Source organism: Toxorhynchites rutilus, chromosome 1, assembly GCF_029784135.1.
Source record: "Toxorhynchites rutilus septentrionalis strain SRP chromosome 1, ASM2978413v1, whole genome shotgun sequence".
Lineage (NCBI taxonomy): Eukaryota > Metazoa > Arthropoda > Insecta > Diptera > Culicidae > Toxorhynchites > Toxorhynchites rutilus.
The window spans coordinates 199,489,754-199,509,013 of record NC_073744.1 but is presented as its reverse complement, the minus strand read 5'-3'; the positions used below and the strand labels follow the sequence as shown (position 1 = coordinate 199,509,013).

At 40.9% G+C, this 19,260-nt stretch overlaps 1 protein-coding gene across 2 annotated transcripts in view; it reads right to left on the bottom strand.

Moving 5' to 3' along the window:
• The window catches only part of LOC129762432 (chloride intracellular channel exc-4), a 115,555-nt gene that overhangs the window by 2,077 nt on the left and 94,218 nt on the right, over window positions 1-19,260 (bottom strand). The window contains exon 6 of one of the 2 annotated variants that reach the window (XM_055760671.1): window positions 19,163-19,180. The exons of the other annotated variant lie outside the window; for it this stretch is intronic. Within the exon in view, the coding sequence (XP_055616646.1) occupies window positions 19,163-19,180 (18 nt within the window). The remainder of the gene's footprint in view (window positions 1-19,162; window positions 19,181-19,260) is intronic. 2 annotated transcript variants of the gene reach the window in all.

The following is a 19,260-nucleotide window of genomic DNA, read 5'->3' as shown; positions in this document are numbered from 1 at the left end:
GACTCTCCTGCACACGAAATGGTATCATTTCTGCCAAAGATGAAATGTTTTCTGCAAGCGCAAGTTTGGTTGTACAGGACTAACTCACCTCGGATCACGAAAATCGCGGATAACACAACAAAGGACTAAAAATTAGGTGCAAACACAAAAAACAGATTTTTCCGCATGAAAACAATGTTTTATCAATACAGGAATCATTGAACTATCCATCTGTAAGGTTGTGTGTACCAGTTGTCAAGTAATGTGAAAATCATGACCAAAACAAAAGAACAAAAACTTACCACTCATTGACAAATTTAGGGTAGGTTCATAGAATTACTATGGAACTCGCTTTCGCGGATAAACCGCACCACGGATCATCCGCTCGCGGATAATGGGGGTTCTACTGTAGTTGAGATTCCTTTGCCGGATAACACGCCTTGAATGTATTCTGGAGTGGCAAGCTTTAGAATACGCGTAATCACAGTGCAAGTCGGAAGATTTTTTTTGACGAAAAATCTCTCGGCCAGAAAGGGAATCGAACCCGAACCCCCGGTATGATAATGTGGGACGCCAACCACTCGAGCATTCGCTATCCAACTCTTGACGAGTGAAGTTCAGTGTCGGTATTGTGCGTTGCCACTTTTGCTATTGTGCTATTGGTACGAGTGAATCGTGTACGAGTGAAGGTCATTGCTGTCCGCTTTCGACCTGACCTTTTGTTAAGTGGAACGAAGGAACAAAGGAACCAGCGCTCTTGCAGCGAGCCGGATTGCGGCTGTTGAACTGATTCGGCATAACGGGATCGACATCGCGTGACTGTCGCAAACGGGATTCATCACCACGTGGCTCCGTAAGCTATTCTTGCGCTATTGTGTTGTCTCCGTAGCGCGTAGCCTCTGTCTCTCCCTGATTAGGGCAGTAGAGCGCATTATTGGAACAACTTTTTATATTAAGGTACACATATTTATTATTAATATTATTATTCAATTCATTTGTTCATTGTTTAATATTATTATCTCTACGCCTCGCGTTCATCGCGTTCTGATCAAGCCTCCCGACGAACTCTGGATACGCTTCCTCGAACATTGTTAGTATTCGAGGGCGACCGCTCATGTCCGTCTCCAAAGCAGTGCAGATGTAATAGGCGCGGATCACGAATTCATTCATTTCGTGTGTCCACATGATCCGGCGCCTAGTGGTACCCACAAGTGTGGACGACTGTCGTCTGGCAGTCGCAACACGTCTCGTAGGCGCAGCGTTTCTTGGGTGATGTCGATGGCTGCTGTTTCCGTGTGGCGGTAGCTCTTCGGGTTGAACCCGGCTGGTGGCCCGCTCTTGCACATCGCCCTCCAGCCGCTGGCCGCTCGCTCTTACACCTGTTCCAGGACCAGCTCCAGTTCGGGGACCCTCCTCGGGCGATCGCATTCTAATTAATCTTCGTGATCGTAGCTCCATTTTAGTGGGTGTATCTCCTTTGCCCGGGAGACAGCGGGTTGGCAAGGCCTCCATGACCCGGGAGGCCTTCCCCGGGAGAGATATAGCGCTCTGACTCGCTCGCACCCCCTCACTTAGCCACTTTCGACACCCGTTCTCGGAGCCAAGACCAGGTGTGTGTTTCCAGTTCACGCCCGATCTAAAAATGTCGTCATATGATCTTCGTGGAGGCGTGAGATAGGAACATTTGAGACCAACAGGCAGGCTCCTACCCTATGTTGATCCCCATTTGAGAACTCAGATCAATTATTATCATATTTTTTTTTGCTATTTTTTGTTGTTGAGATTATTGTTAAAATCAATAATAAATTAAAAATAAGACAGAAATCTTTGTAAAATGGAGTATAGTGGAGGATCTCCAGAGATGGAGATCTCCGATAATGAATCTCATACAAGATCTGGGAAAAAACATAAATGAGTCCCTCATAAGGAAGATAATTCTTCTGGGGACGAATCCGCTCATCCTACCAGGGGGGCTTGGAATTGCAAGCCTCCCTTCTCAACCCACTGTTACTTCCACTCCCCCTCTCCCATCATCGATTTCGCTTCCCCCTTCAGATGCTTCCGATCCAACCCAATCCTCGTCCTCGTCCTCATCCTCATCCTCGTCCTCGTCCTCGTCTTCCCCCTCTGTTGTCTCCGCTCCACGTGTCAGAGTTTATCCAGAAGATGCACCTGGAACTGGCCCTTGGGTTGTTTTCCTCCGGCCAAAACCGAAAGGAAAAAACCTTAACGTGATTCAGATCATGAAAGATCTGACCAGATACACTTCTGTATCTGAAATTCGCAGGGTTAGACCGATCAAATTGCGAGTTGTCGTGAATGAACGGAAACACGCAAACGAGATTGTTGCTGATCAACATTTCACTCTCGAATATTCAGCAATATATTCAGCAGAGATATTCAGCAATATATTCAGCAGAGATTGAAATGGCTTCATTTATACCCTCCCATAACGTAGAAATTGAGGGGGTGATAACTGAAACGGGTCTGACGAGCGAACAAATAAAAGCAGAAGGAAAAGGCAAGTTCAAGAAGCTCCCCTCAATGGAAGTGAAAATCTTGGACTGTCGCCAACTCGGGAAACTTTCCCATGATGGGGACCAAACTAAATTTACGCCGTCCGACTCGTTTCGAGTTATGGTGGACAAATTGAGACTACCTGTGCGACTCTTCGTGCCAAAGCCCATGACTTGCAACAAATGCAAGTCAGTTGGTCACACTTCGGATTATTGTGCCAACAAGGAGCGCTGTGCCACTTGCGGAGAGCAACATGAGGGGAAATCCTGCAGTGCGACTGAGCATAAATGTCCATACTGCGGGGGATCCCCACACGAGCTCTCAGTTTGTGAAAATTACAAGAGTCGCTGGGAGAAACAGAAGCGCTCTTTAAAGGAACGCTCGAAGCGCACATTTGCGGAAATTTTAAAGGGCGCTTCGCCACTGACCCAACAACAAGAACAACCAATCTCAACACACAATACCTTTTCCACGTTGATGAAATGGAAGCGGACGCAGCTAGCGGGGGCACACCGTTTATTTTCAAAGGGAATCCCCGGCGCGAACATGTGACCACTCCCAAAGTTCAAGAACAAGTCCCCACGGTTATATCCTCTGTTAGCTTGCCTAAAAAATCGAGTGCAGCGGACAAGCAAAACCAGGTTCCTCCTGGTTTCCGTGGGAATAATTCACCTTCGAATGGCCCAGCACTCGAGGGGACATCAAAAACCCCAACTGTCCCTGTTATTCCGTCCAGTTCAACTTCCCAATCGGGATTTATAAAGTTGTCTGACCTTTTGGACCAAATCTTCAAGTGTTTTCATGTTTCCGACTCCATCAGAACCCTTGTCATCTCAATGCTTCCAGTATTAAAGACAATTTTGCAACAATTGATGCAAACATGGCCCCTCCTTGCAATGATTATCTCTCTTGATGTCTAATTCAAATAGAGAGGTCGGAGATATCACTGTTTTACAGTGGAATTGTCGTAGTCTTATCCCTAAATTGGATACATTCAAAATTTTAATTCATAACTACAATTGTGATGTTTTTGCTCTGTCCGAAACTTGGCTTTCTTCGCGAGATGATATCTCTGCCACTCATTTTTTAGAATTGACCTTCCACCTATTGGAGGGATCGAAGCTGTTGCTTGTCATGCAAACATCAGAGGCAAAGACCTCTGTATTGTCAGCTTGTATTGGCCTCCGAGAGCTGCGGTTAGCCGCAAACAACTTGATGACATGTGCTCACTCCTTCCTGAGCCACGATTGATCTTGGGAGACTTCAACTCTCACGGAACTGCCTGGGGGGAACAGTACGACGACAATCGTTCATTGTTGATATATGACCTTTGTAACAACTTCAATATGACCGTTTTGAACACTGGGGAAACAACACGTGTACCTAAACCTCCTGCTAACCCAAGTGCTCTTGACCTCTCGCTTTGCTCGAATTCACTATCGTTAGATTGCAAGTGGAATGTAATCCAGAACCCCAACGGTAGTGATCACATGCCAATCAAAATTTCCATCACCAATGGGTCAAATTCTTCTGAATCTATAAACATGGCATTTGACCTCACAAGACACATTGACTGGAATAAATATTCGGACGCGATTGCTCTAGCCATCAATTCCAGAGATGGTTTACCTCCATTGGAGGAGTATAACTTCCTTTCTCGTTTGATCTATGACAGCGCGGTTCGCGCTCAAACGAAACCCATCCCAGGCTCCACTTTTCGTCAAAGGCCTCCCAATCCATGGTGGGATAGCCAATGTTCCAAGCTTTATCAGGATAAATCGAACGCATTCAAAGCTTTTCGGAAACGTGGAACCATTGAAAATTTTCAATCGTATTTGGACCTTGAAAATCAATTTAAAAACTTGATCAAAGGGAAAAAACGTGCTTATTGGCGAAATTTCGTGGGAGGTTTGTCACGAGAAACGTCAATGAAAAAATTATGGAAAGTGGCTCGAAACATGAGAAATCGCTCTCCATCGAATGAAAGCGAAGAATATTCACATCGATGGATTTTTAATTTTGCACGGAAGGTTTGTCCTGATTCCGCTCCTGTGCAAAAAATTGTTCGAGATATACCACAAGGTAGGTGCGATCTTGATTCCGAGTTTTCGATGGTAGAATTCTCTCTTGCTCTGCTCTCATGTAACAATTTTGCTCCGGGATCGGATAGAATTAAGTTCAACTAGCTGAAAAACCTCCCTGATGTGGCGAAACATCGCTTGTTGAATTTATTCAATCGGTTTCTGGAGAATAATATTGTTCCAGATGATTGGAGACAAGTACGAGTTATAGCTATTCAAAAACCCGGAAAACCCGCGTCCGACTTCAATTCGTACCGCCCAATAGCAATGCTGTCTTGTATACGGAAATTGTTGGAGAAAATCATCTTGTTTCGCCTTGATCGATGGGTTGAAACGAATGGCTTACTCTCAGATACACAATATGGGTTCCGCAGGGGCAAGGGGACGAATGATTGTCTTGCGTTGCTTTCTTCAGAAATTCAAATGGCTTACGCCGAAAAAAAAAATGGCTTCAGTATTCTTGGACATAAAGGGGGCCTTCGATTCTGTTTCAATAGAGGTTTTGTCAGACAAATTCCACTCTCGGGGTCTGCCGCCTCTATTGAATAATGTTATATAACTTGCTTTGTGAGAAACATTTGAGCTTTTCTCACGGAGATTCGGCAGTAAGTCGGGTCTCTTACATGGGCCTCCTCCAGGGTTCATGTTTAAGCCCCCTTTTGTACAACTTCTATGTAAGCGACATCGACAATTGCCTTACACAAAATTGCAGCCTAAGACAACTTGCAGATGATGGAGTGGTGTCTGTCGTAGGATCAAACGAATCCGACCTGCAAGGACCCTTACAAGATACTTTGAACAATTTTTCAACCTGGGCCATTGGGCTAGGGATCGAATTCTCCACGGAGAAAACAGAGATGGTGGTTTTTTCTAGGAAGCATAGACCAGCAAAACCAAAGCTTCAACTTTTGGGTAAACCGATCACTTATGGTATATCATTCAAGTATCTTGGGGTCTGGTTCGACTCCAAATGTACTTGGGGGGCCCATATTAGGTATCTGAGTAAAAAATGCCAACAAAGAATAAACTTTCTCCGTACAATTACCGGCACCTGGTGGGGAGCCCATCCCGAAGATCTTATAATGTTGTATCGAACAACGTTTCTCTCAGTGATGGAGTATGGCAGTTTCTGTTTTCAATCAGCTGCCAAAACACACCTCATTAAACTCGAGCGAATTCAGTATCTTTGTCTCCGTATTGCGTTGGGATGTATGCCCTCAACGCATACCATGAGTCTCGAGGTTTTGGCAGGCCTACTCCCACTAAAAGATCGCTTCAATTTATTATCTCTTCGGTTCCTCATCCGGTGTAAGGTTATGAATCCATTGGTGATCGGAAACTTTGAGCAGCTGATCGGGCTAAATTTTCATTCTGGATTCATGGCTTCATATCATGAATTCATCTCCATGCAGGTTGATCCTTCTTCGTATATTCCCAACCGTGTTTTCCTGACTACTTCAATTCCTCTGTATATGTTGATCTGTTCATGAAGGAGAAAATCCGTGGAATTCCAGATTATCATCGATCGGGGATCGTTCCTACGATCTTCAATGCAAAGTATGAGCGTATCAATTGTAATAATATGTACTTTACTGATGGGTCCTCTATGAATGAGTCCACAGGATTTGGAGTGTTCAACGTATTTTTTAGCACCTCACACCGTCTTCAGAATCCTTGCTCAGTGTATATTGCTGAATTGGCAGCAATTCATTGGGCGCTGGACAGCGTCGCCTCACGACCTGTTGAACACTATTACATTGTAACGGATAGTCTTAGCTCTGTCGAAGCTATCCGTTCAGTGAAGCCGGAAAAGCACTCGCCGTACTTCCTTGAGAGAATACGAGAAATTTTGAGTGCTTTATCCAAACGCTGTTATGTCATTACCTTTGTCTGGGTCCCTTCACATTGCTCCATTCCGAGTAATGAGAGGGCTGACTCATTAGCAAAGGTAGGTGCAATTGAAGGCGATATTTATCAGCGTCAAATCGCCTTCAATGAATTTTATTCTTTAGTCCGCAAAAATACCATCGCTAACTGGCAACGCAAGTGGAATGAAGATGAATTGGGCCGGTGGTTTCACTCGATTATCCCTAAGGTTAGCCCCAAACCGTGGTTCAAAAGTCTAGACTTCAGTCGGGACTTTATTCGCACCTTCTCCCGACTCATGTCCAATCACTGTTCGTTAGATGCACTACTCTTTCGTTTCAATCTTGCCAGCAGCAATCTCTGCGTTTGTGGCCAAGGTTATCACGACATCGAGCACATTGTTTGGTCGTGCGAGGTGTATCTGGTCGCCAGATCGAATTTAGAAAACTCCCTTCGGGCCCGAGGAAGACAGCCCAATGTGCCGGTGAGAGATGTGTTGGCTCGGTTAGACCTTGATTACATGTCCCATATATATGTTTTCCTTAAAGCTATAGATCTTCGTGTGTGATTGTCCCTACATCCTTATACCCTCCTTTCCTTCCTTTGCGGGTAATTCGTCCCCTTGCTATAAATAGTAGAATAAGTTGAAATGTAAATACACTATAGATATACGAATAGATTTATGAAATGAGTGTTCATCAACATTGTTACAATTTCCATATATCTCATCCTTCTCCTAAAAATATGTCACTCTCCTAAACTCGAGTACACCGCGAGTAATCGGTTTTCCACCTTACTAACCATAGATGTAAGAAAATTGTTTATATATATATAGTTTTAAAATTATATTTAAGAATTCGGCTCCTGTAAACTTAAGTAACTGAGCCTGTAAAAATAAACAAATTAATAAAAAAAACAGGAAGTGGGTTATATCTATGGTATAACCGCAAGGGTGACGTAGGACTCTCGTTGATATAGAGATCATTTGTATGAAGTTGAATCTGAATTCATTCTGAATGAATGAATATTTGGAGAACTTCGAAAACGAGAGCGTTACGTTGGAGGCACAAGGTTTTATGCATCCAATATTGGATACGGAAATATCCTACTGATGGGGAAGAATAATCTTCAGAAGCTATCCTGTTGATTGCGATTGATTGAAAAACCACAAAACCAAATGTATTTGGTCACAGTGTTACATGGATAGAAAACATTCAATTAAACTCTTTCACATGAATATATTTTGAAAATTCCCAAAGGAACTGGCAGATTATTTTCAGTAACGATTAGATATTTCCACATTTTCCTCGATACTGGAAGCCCACCAGTGGTTAATGCAAACTCGATAACCACCTGTTAATAGCACTTGATTGAAACATATTTGGTCACAGTGTTACATGGATAGAAAACATTCAATTAAACTCTTTCACATGAATATATTTTGAAAATTCCCAGAGGAACTGGCAGATTATTTTCAGTAACGATTAGTTATTTCCACATTTTCCTCGATACTGGAAGCCCACCAGTGGTTAATGCCAACTCGATAACCACCTGTTAATAGCACTTGATTGAAACATATTTGGTCACAGTGTTACATGGATAGAAAACATTCAATTAAACTCTTTCACATGAATATATTTTGAAAATTCCCAGAGGAACTGGCAGATTATTTTCAGTAACGATTAGTTATTTCCACATTTTCCTCGATACTGGAAGCCCACCAGTGGTTAATGCCAACTCGATAACCACCTGTTAATAGCACTTGATTGAAACATATTTGGTCACAGTGTTACATGGATAGAAAACATTCAATTAAACTCTTTCACATGAATATATTTTGAAAATTCCCAGAGGAACTGGCAGATTATTTTCAGTAACGATTAGTTATTTCCACATTTTCCTCGATACTGGAAGCCCACCAGTGGTTAATGCCAACTCGATAACCACCTGTTAATAGCACTTGATTGAAACATATTTGGTCACAGTGTTACATGGATAGAAAACATTCAATTAAACTCTTTCACATGAATATATTTTGAAAATTCCCAAAGGAACTGGCAGATTATGTTCCAGCAATGATTAGATCTTTCCGGAACTTTCTCGATGCTGCATGGCATCCTAACGAAAAGAGTTCTGCGCGTGTATGTGTCGATCCTTCGCCGTCCACCTCCTCCAGCACGTTAGGCAACGATGTTGTCTTGTCGATGTCCTCACGAAAAATGAATGTGTCTCACCACCAGAATATCGCTTAAGTATGCTTTTTGTGTGTGATTGAATCGAGAGCAGGTGTGGTTTACAATGGCAATTTGGAAGGCAAAATAGAGGAGAATGAACTCTCTGAGCTCGGAACTTTCGGCGACTGAGCAATAATCGATTGCGGGCGCATACAATATTGGATACGGAAATATCCTACTGATGGGGAAGAATAATCTTCTGAAGCTATCCTGTTAATTGCGATTGATTGAAAAACCACAAAACCAAATGTATTTGGTCACAGTGTTACATGGATAGAAAACATTCAATTAAACTCTTTCACATGAATATATTTTGAAAATTCCCAAAGGAAATGGCAGATTATTTTCAGTAACGATTAGATATTTCCACATTTTCCTCGATACTGGAAGCCCACCAGTGGTTAATGCCAACTCGATAACCTCCTGTTAATAGCACTTGATTGAAACATATTTGGTCACAGTGTAACATGGATAGAAAACATTCAATTAAACTCTTTCACATGAATATATTTTGAAAATTCCCAGAGGAACTGGCAGATTATTTTCAGTAACGATTAGTTATTTCCACATTTTCCTCGATACTGGAAGCCCACCAGTGGTTAATGCCAACTCGATAACCACCTGTTAATAGCACTTGATTGAAACATATTTGGTCACAGTGTAACATGGATAGAAAACATTCAATTAAACTCTTTCACATGAATATATTTTGAAAATTCCCAGAGGAACTGGCAGATTATTTTCAATAACGATTAGATATTTCCACATTTTCCTCGATACTGGAAGCCCACCAGTGGTTAATGCCAACTCGATAACCACCTGTTAATAGCACTTGATTGAAACATATTTGGTCACAGTGTTACATGGATAGAAAACATTCAATTAAACTCTTTCACATGAATATATTTTGAAAATTCCCAGAGGAACTGGCAGATTATTTTCAGTAACGATTAGTTATTTCCACATTTTCCTCGATACTGGAAGCCCACCAGTGGTTAATACCAACTCGATAACCACCTGTTAATAGCACTTGATTGAAACATATTTGGTCACAGTGTTACATGGATAGAAAACATTCAATTAAACTCTTTCACATGAATATATTTTGAAAATTCCCAAAGGAACTGGCAGATTATTTTCCAGCAATGATTAGATCTTTCCGGAACTTTCTCGATGCTGAATGGCATCCTAACGAAAAGAGTTCTACGCGTGTATGTGTCGATCCTTCGCCGTCCACCTCCTCCAGCACGTTAGGCAACGATGTTGTCTTGTCGATGTCCTCACGAAAAATGAATGTGTCTCACCACCAGAATATCGCTTAAGTATGCTTTTTGTGTGTGATTGAATCGAGAGCAGGTGTGGTTTACAATGGCAATTTGGAAGGCAAAATGTAGGAGAATGAACTCTCTGAGCTCGGAACTTTCGGCGACTGAGCAATAATCGATTGCGGGCGCATACAATATTGGATACGGAAATATCCTACTGATGGGGAAGAATAATCTTCTGAAGCTATCCTGTTAATTGCGATTGATTGAAAAACCACAAAACCAAATGTATTTGGTCACAGTGTTACATGGATAGAAAACATTCAATTAAACTCTTTCACATGAATATATTTTGAAAATTCCCAAAGGAAATGGCAGATTATTTTCAGTAACGATTAGATATTTCCACATTTTCCTCGATACTGGAAGCCCACCAGTGGTTTATGCCAACTCGATAACCACCTGTTAATAGCACTTGATTGAAACATATTTGGTCACAGTGTAACATGGATAGAAAACATTCAATTAAACTCTTTCACATGAATATATTTTGAAAATTCCCAGAGGAACTGGCAGATTATTTTCAGTAACGATTAGTTATTTCCACATTTTCCTCGATACTGGAAGCCCACCAGTGGTTAATGCCAACTCGATAACCACCTGTTAATAGCACTTGATTGAAACATATTTGGTCACAGTGTTACATGGATAGAAAACATTAAATTAAACTCTTTCACATGAATATATTTTGAAAATTCCCAGAGGAACTGGCAGATTATTTTCAGTAACGATTAGATATTTCCACATTTTCCTCGATACTGGAAGCCCACCAGTGGTTAATGCTGACTCGATAACCACCTGTTAATAGCACTTGGTTGAAACATATTTGGTCACAGTGTAACATGGATAGAAAACATTCAATTAAACTCTTTCACATGAATATATTTTGAAAATTCCCAAAGGAACTGGCAGATTATTTTCCAGCAATGATTAGATCTTTCCGGAACTTTCTCGATGCTGAATGGCATCCTAACGAAAAGAGTTCTGCGCGTGTATGTGTCGATCCTTCGCCGTCCACCTCCTCCAGCACGTTAGGCAACGATGTTGTCTTGTCGATGTCCTCACGAAAAATGAATGTGTCTCACCACCAGAATATCGCTTAAGTATGCTTTTTGTGTGTGATTGAACCGAGAGAAGGTGTGGTATACGATGGCAATTTGGAAGGCAAACTAGAGGGGAATGAACTCTCTGAGCTCGGAACTTTCGGCGACTGAGCAATAATCGATTGCGGGCGCATACAATATTGGATACGGAAATATCCTACTGATGGGGAAGAATAATCTTCTGAAGCTATCCTGTTAATTGCGATTGATTGAAAAACCACAAAACCAAATGTATTGGTCACAGTGTTACATGGATAGAAAACATTCAATTAAACTCTTTCACATGAATATATTTTTAAAATTCCCAAAGGAACTGGCAGATTATTTTCAGTAACGATTAGATATTTCCACATTTTCCTCGATACTGGAAGCCCACCATTGGTTTATGCCAACTCGATAACCACCTGTTAATAGCACTTGATTGAAACATATTTGGTCACAGTGTAACATGGATAGAAAACATTCAATTAAACTCTTTCACATGAATATATTTTGAAAATTCCCAAAGGAACTGGCAGATTATTTTCAGTAACGATTAGATATTTCCACATTTTCCTCGATACTGGAAGCCCACCAGTGGTTAATGCCAACTCGATAACCACCTGTTAATAGCACTTGATTGAAACATATTTGGTCACAGTGTTACATGGATAGAAAACATTCAATTAAACTCTTTCACATGAATATATTTTGAAAATTCCCAAAGGAACTGGCAGATTATTTTCCAGCAATGATTAGATCTTTCCGGAACTTTCTCGATGCTGAATGGCATCCTAACGGAAAGAGTTCTGCGCGTGTATGTGTCGATCCTTCGCCGTCCACCTCCTCCAGCACGTTAGGCAACGATGTTGTCTTGTCGATGTCCTCACGAAAAATGAATGTGTCTCACCACCAGAATATCGCTTAAGTATGCTTTTTGTGTGTGATTGAACCGAGAGAAGGTGTGGTTTACGATGGCAATTTGGAAGGCAAACTAGAGGGGAATGAACTCTCTGAGCTCGGAACTTTCGGCGACTGAGCAATAATCGATTGCGGGCGCATACAATATTGGATACGGAAATATCCTACTGATGGGGAAGAATAATCTTCTGAAGCTATCCTGTTAATTGCGATTGATTGAAAAACCACAAAACCAAATGTATTTGGTCACAGTGTTACATGGATAGAAAACATTCAATTAAACTCTTTCACATGAATATATTTTTAAAATTCCCAAAGGAACTGGCAGATTATTTTCAGTAACGATTAGATATTTCCACATTTTCCTCGATACTGGAAGCCCACCATTGGTTAATGCCAACTCGATAACCACCTGTTAATAGCACTTGATTGAATCATATTTGGTCACAGTGTTACATGGATAGAAAACATTCAATTAAACTCTTTCACATGAATATATTTTGAAAATTCCCAAAGGAACTGGCAGATTATTCTCAGTAACGATTAGATATTTCCACATTTTCCTCGATACTGGAAGCCCACCAGTGGTTAATGCCAACTCGATAACCACCTGTTAATAGCCGCGCGTGTATGTGTGTGTAGCGATGTCTTCCCAGGGAACCGTTTGTGGCATTATTCTCCTCCTGATAGATTCCCTTCTGGCCTAGGGTGCACAAACAGGCTCTTGGTGACACCGTTCATCCGCGCTTTCATGACAAATAAAGAGCTTCACCGCAACAGCGACAACATGCTCCAATCGCTGTTCAATTAGAACTGAGTGGATTTCCGAGCGGCGCTCGCTTATATACCGATTGGTGATTTCAATAGCCTGTTTTGAAAGCAATTTTAAGACTATTGAAACAAGTTTTTGGATCAAAAAGTAACAAGTATATAACGCGTAGACATTTTATCTTTCGAATGAAGTGTTTATCATACCATTTCGTTCAGTTGTTTAGGAGCTATTAACGCTCAAAATCTCGGTCTCCGGCGTAACGCTTTCGTTTTCGAAACTTTGATTTTACACCCCGGTATAGAAATGAAAGACGTAGTCCTACGTCAAAAACCACTCGAGCACATAACTTTACTTTCTACTTTTGGCAAATTCATTGGAATCCATCAGATGTTTATATAAAGGTTATGTTTCTGACCGACGCTGCTGACCAGTTTCTTGAAATAATGAAATCAAGCCTCATGTCCCGTATATACAATTATACGAGAACGGGAAGGATAAAGGAAACAAATTCAGAATCCCATATGCGAGCAACTCAGATTAAACAAATCGTGAGGTGGGTTTGTTATGGGTTATAGAAGGTATTATTATTCAACAAAATACAGTCAACTCTCCCTAACTCGATGTTCTGTATCTTGATATTTTCCCTAAGTCGATGGATTTCATGGCACCGTTGATTGATTTTACAAGCATTTTTCTCTCCATAACTCGATACCTCCCTAACTCGATGGTCCGTTGGATATCGAGTTAGGGAGAGTTGACTGTAGTAGAAATGGTTATTACAAAATAATTCTAACCTTGAACTATACTAAATGGTTCTTGCTATTCAAACGCGTAAGACAGAGCTAAGAACAGAGCTCCCTTATGTTCAACAACTACATTGTTCACGAGTAATCAAGCATTCCACCTCATCTTTGGACCAAACCAGTGAATCATGGGATGAGACCCAGTAGTTGGCATTAAAATATCGGATCATCAAGGTATGATCGCAAACCCATCATTCTATAACGTTTTCTCAATTGAATTGAATATTATATCTTACACTGAATTAATTTTACCTCATTTGAATGTGATGAATGTATTGAATTGAACGAAAATAATTAATTCATGTCCACAAGCTCTGCTTTCCGCATTGATATGATTTCGTTTTATTCATATAGACAAAGCATGGACAGAGCAGGCGATGGGAGAGCATTTTCTAATGCCCTCTCCTCATGTGTTATGGTGGGTTTACACTAGGGAGATCTATAGCTATAGATGGATTTATTCACATGAAAATAGGTGTAAACGGGTGAGAATAAATATGATACACTTATTCGAGGTAGATATATTAGGCTGTCAAGTCCTGCGGTATTTTTCTTGAATTTTCATTTGTTCATAAAATTAGTTACAATCATCTGTTTTGAGTCAAATATGCGCCGTTTTGTTCGATGACTTGTTCCCAACGAGATGCCAACTTCATAATACCCCTGTTATAGAAGCTCGCTTCCTTATTGGCAAAAAAAACTCGGATAGCCAATTTTCACAGGACTCTTTTGTGGCTAACTTCTGACTACCTAGCTCGTTCGCCATGGACAAAAACAGGTGGTAGTCACTTGGTGCAAGGTCCGGACTATACGGCGGATGCAAAAAAAACCTCCCATCCGAGCTCCCGGAGCTTCTGGCGCGTCACCAAAGAAGTGTGTGACCTGGCGTTGTCCTGATGGAAGACAATGCGGCCTCTGTTTATCAAAGATGGCCTCTTCTTCATGAGTGCTACCTTCAAGCGGTCCAGTTGTTGGCAGTACAGGTCCGAATTGAGCGTTTGGCCATAGGGAAGCAGCTCATAATAGCTTATTCCTTGACAATCCCACCAAACACACAGCAGAACCTTCCTGGCCGTTAATGAGGGCTTGGCCACCGTCTGAGCCGCTTCAGCGGGCTTCGACCACGACCGTTTGCGCTTCACGTTGTCGTAAGTGACCCACTTCTCAACGCCAGTCACCATCCGCTTCAGAAACGGGTCGATTTTGTTGTGATTCAGCAGCAATTCACATGCGTCGATACGGTCAAAAATGTTTTTTTTGCGTCAACGTGTGTGGCACCCATAATACATCGAGCTTCTTTGTGAATCCAAGCTTCTTCAAATGGTTAATAACGGTTTGATGACTTATCCCCAGCTCTTGGCCGATGCTACGGCTGCTACTATGCCGGTATTTCTCGGCAAATTCAGCGATTTTGTCGCAATTTTCGACGACAGGCCTTCCGGAGCGTGGCGCATCTTTGACGATCTCTACACCAGAACGAAAACGTTGAAACCATCGTTGTGCGGTGGAAATGGAAACTGTATCGGGTCCATAAACTGCACAAATTTTATTGGCAGCTTGAGATGCATTTTTGCCTTTGTCATAGTAGTACTGTAAAATATGTCGGATTTTCTCTCTATTTTGCTCCATATTTGCGACACTATAACTCACGAACGACTTAACCAAACAAAACACTGTCAAGGACTATATTAATACCTTTCCAACAAGCTATAGTATGACTCGATACAATGAATACAACTAGAACTACGCGCTTACAACGACACCTCGCGGAAATACCGCAGGACTTTTTTGACAGCCTAACTTGAATAAATTCAGCATATGTAAACGCTTGTGAATTTCTCACTGGTAAGAAATCACTAAAGTTGAATGCAGTTCTACTTCAGGTGAATAAATTCACCGAAAATATGAATATATTCATTATAGGAGTTCACGCTAGTGTAAACGGTTGATGCGATTTCTATAAATCTCATCATATTTCTTCACATTAATATATCACTAGTCTAAACCCGCCCTCAGCGTCCCACTCTCACAGTAATGCAAGAAGCGTAAGAATGAAAGAAATAAAAAATTCGCTCTCGCCAGCTGCTCCTCTGTTTTCTCTGAAAACAAACAATAGCATTCGATTGTGTGTCCTTCTCTAGTTCAATTGATAAGGACAAACGTAAATTTCAAATAATAGCATGACGAGCAGCTTGAATAGAGGTGCGGTTATTCAATAGAATGGAAGGGATAGCTCGAATCCTATCGAAGCAATTTTATTACCCATCACCACCACTCATTTTAAACATTTATATTCTACTCCCACCAATTGAATAGTTTTTATTTCTACAAACATGAATATCCTCATACATAAAGGGTGTCCCAAATCAATTGCATCACGGAAGAAACGCTGTAGAAGATTACCCTTTGTATATTTTCTCTTGAAGATTTGGGTAGAAGTAGTTTAGAGTGTATTGTTTACATTGTATTTTAATCGCTGTCAGTTTTTCGAAAATTGTAAAAATGAAAAACAAAATTCCGAGATAACAGTAAATCTCGACGTTTCATGCAATTCTATAACATTTGGCATCAAAACAAAAAATATAAAATCCCGATTTCTCTTACTCTGCACACTAGTAAATGAACTCCGATTGAGCTGATATTTTGCATAGAGTAGTTTTTCGTGGGAATTAACACTTTCAACCAAGTTCCTTTTTAAAATTTGAAGGTCATTTTTTCCCATACATCCATTGGCACTCTACTGCTCTACACACTACACACTCTACACACGGGGATACGTACCTGCGTAAAAAAAACGACGCTAATTGGACAATCCGCGTAAAAAAACGTTAATTGGAAAATCCGCGTAAAAAAACCCTCGTACAAAAGTGTACAGTCATTCCATGACAAACCGATATAGTGGTTCTCTAATTTTCAAAGTGGTAATTTTGTTCTTTATTGCGAAACATTAGATCCGTATGTTTGTTTTTTCTCATTAGGATGACCATTTCCATTCTAGGGTGGTCCGAAAATCAATTTTTTACCCTTTTTTCAAAAAATGATTCCATAAAATTCGACCTATTGGACCAATTCAAATGATCGACATTTTAAGGCAATTTTTTCTTTGAAAAAATATTACACTTGCATTCAAAAAAAAGAATTGATTATTTGTTTCGTAATTTGTAATTGTACTTGTTTTTTATGGTTTACATGGTCTCGGGTCCAAGAGTGCTATATTTTTTTCCTTGAAAGTTGAGGGTTTGTTGCATAACATATCCAAAAATCAGAGATGTGTTCTGTATCGGTTTTGGGTTATGATTTTTCAAAATAAATCGATGGTTTGAAAAATCATTATTCCTTTATTTTTCCAGAAATAACTTTTTTCAAGAACACATAACTTTTGAGCTATAGGGTGTGTCACATCAAATTGCATCGCGGAAAAAACGCTGTAGAAATTTATTTTTAGGAATTATATCTTCAGCTTTGGCTTATAATCATATAAGAGTGTATAGATCACGTTGGCCATGCTTCACTGTCAATTTTTCGTAAATTTGGAAAAATGTCGTCGAACGAAAAAGAGCGTCGTGAATTAATCCTGCGCACTCATTTCGAGAATCCGGAGTTGTCACATCGGGACATCGGTAAGATGCTGGGAATCGTCCAATCCACGGTCAGCAGAGTACTAAAACGATACTTCGAGAACCTAACCATCGACCGGAAGGTGAAGAACGGCAAAAATGGATGCTCCGTCAGTGAAAAAGATCACAAGCGCGTAGTTAAGCAGTTTAGACGTGATCCGAGAAGTTCGGTCCGGGATGTCGCCAATAAGCTGAATTTGTCAAGTTCATTCGTCCAGCGGACCAAGCAGCGGGAGGGCCTGCGTACATACAAGGTTCAGAAGGCTCCTAACCGCGACGAAAGGCAAAACGTGGTGGGGAAGACGTGAGCCCGGAAGCTGTACACCGAAATGCTGACGAAGCCGCATTGCCTGGTAATGGACGACGAAACCTACATCAAAGCGGACTTTCTTCAGCTGCCGGGCCTGTTGTTCTTCTCCGCAGAGGACAAATTCAGCGTTCCGGAGGAGATTCGCAAGCAGAAACTATCCAAGTTTGCCAAAAAGTACATGGTGTGGCAAGCGATCTGCTCTTGCGGAAAGCGGAGCGCCCCCTTCGTGATGACCGGCAAGGTAAACGGGCAGGTTTACTTTAAGGAGTGCCTACAGAAGCGCTTACTACTATTATTGAAGCAGCACGAGGACCCGACCATCTTCTGGCCGGATCTCGCTTCGTGTCACTATTCAAAGGACGTGTTGGAGTGGTACGAAGCCAACGGGGTCACCTTCGTGCCAAGGGAAATGAACCCGCCCAACGCGCCGGAGCTTCGCCCAATAGAGAAATATTGGGCGATTATGAAGCAGGCCCTCCGGAAGAACCCAAAAGTTGTCAAATCGGAGGCGGACTTCAAGAGAAAATGGATTTCTGTTCAAAAAAAACTACAACCTGACGTTGTACAGAACCTAATGGACGGGGTAAAGAGGAAGGTGCGAGCATACGGGCTTGGGCTCGAAGTATGAATAAAAAGAAAATGCCAAAAGTTGTTTAATAGTTTTTATTTTACTGTCTAAAATTTTCAAAAGGATCGGTCTACTGGGCGAATTTCTACAACGTTTTTTTCGTGATGCAATTTGATGTGACATACCCTTTACTGGACCGATTTAGATAATCGACATTTTGATCTGAAGTCAATGAGCTAGTATCCATTGAAAAAATATCACACTTCTTCGAAAAATTGGATCTAGTCGCATAGCAATATTGAACAAAGACAGAAACTGTTAACTTTGAAATCATCATCTCTGATTTTCGTATATGTTATGTAAAAAAACCTCAGCTTTCAAGAAAAAATATAAAAAAGCGACCTTGGCCCCGAAACCACGTAAACTGTAAAAAGCAAATACAATCAATAATCACGAAAATAAAATTCATTTTCTTTCGCAAGCGCAATACTTTTCAAAGAAGACCGGCTCATTGGCTTTAATTAGATATATCGATCATCTGAATGCGTACAGTAGTACAAAAGTTATGATTTTTTGAAAAAAGTTATTTTTGGGAAATAGGGAAAAAATGATTTTTCTCACCATCCTAAAATGGAAATGAACACCCTATTGAAAAAATAGAAACATACGGATCTAATATTTATCGACAAGAAACAAAACTATCACTTTCACGAAAATCTGAGAACCACTATAGCGGTTTGGCATGGAATGGCTGTATGGATAATAATTTGAGTCCTGGAACTCAATTAACACGTGATAAATTCTCAGTATTGTCAAGTACAACGCGCAAAAATAGGAGAATACCCCAGGAAAAGAAAGTCAATGTGAATTCCGATGGATCAGATATGATATATAGACACAAACACACCTCGAAATCGAAAACTAAAATACAGAAAGAAGGATCCAAACTAAAGGAGGAAAAATAGTGAGAATACAGTCCCGAAGAGAGCCGTTTTGAAAACCTCAGAATCTCACAACCAGGGTGTGACAGAAGTTGGAGAGGGACAAAAAGTACCACACACACACAACCACCACTTTTGTGACATACCTTGATATCACCTTTGGCCTGCGTGTTTGTATGCCATTGATTGATTTGTTTTATTTTTGTTTTCATTCGTGAGCGAGCGCAAAACAAGTGAGCAACAA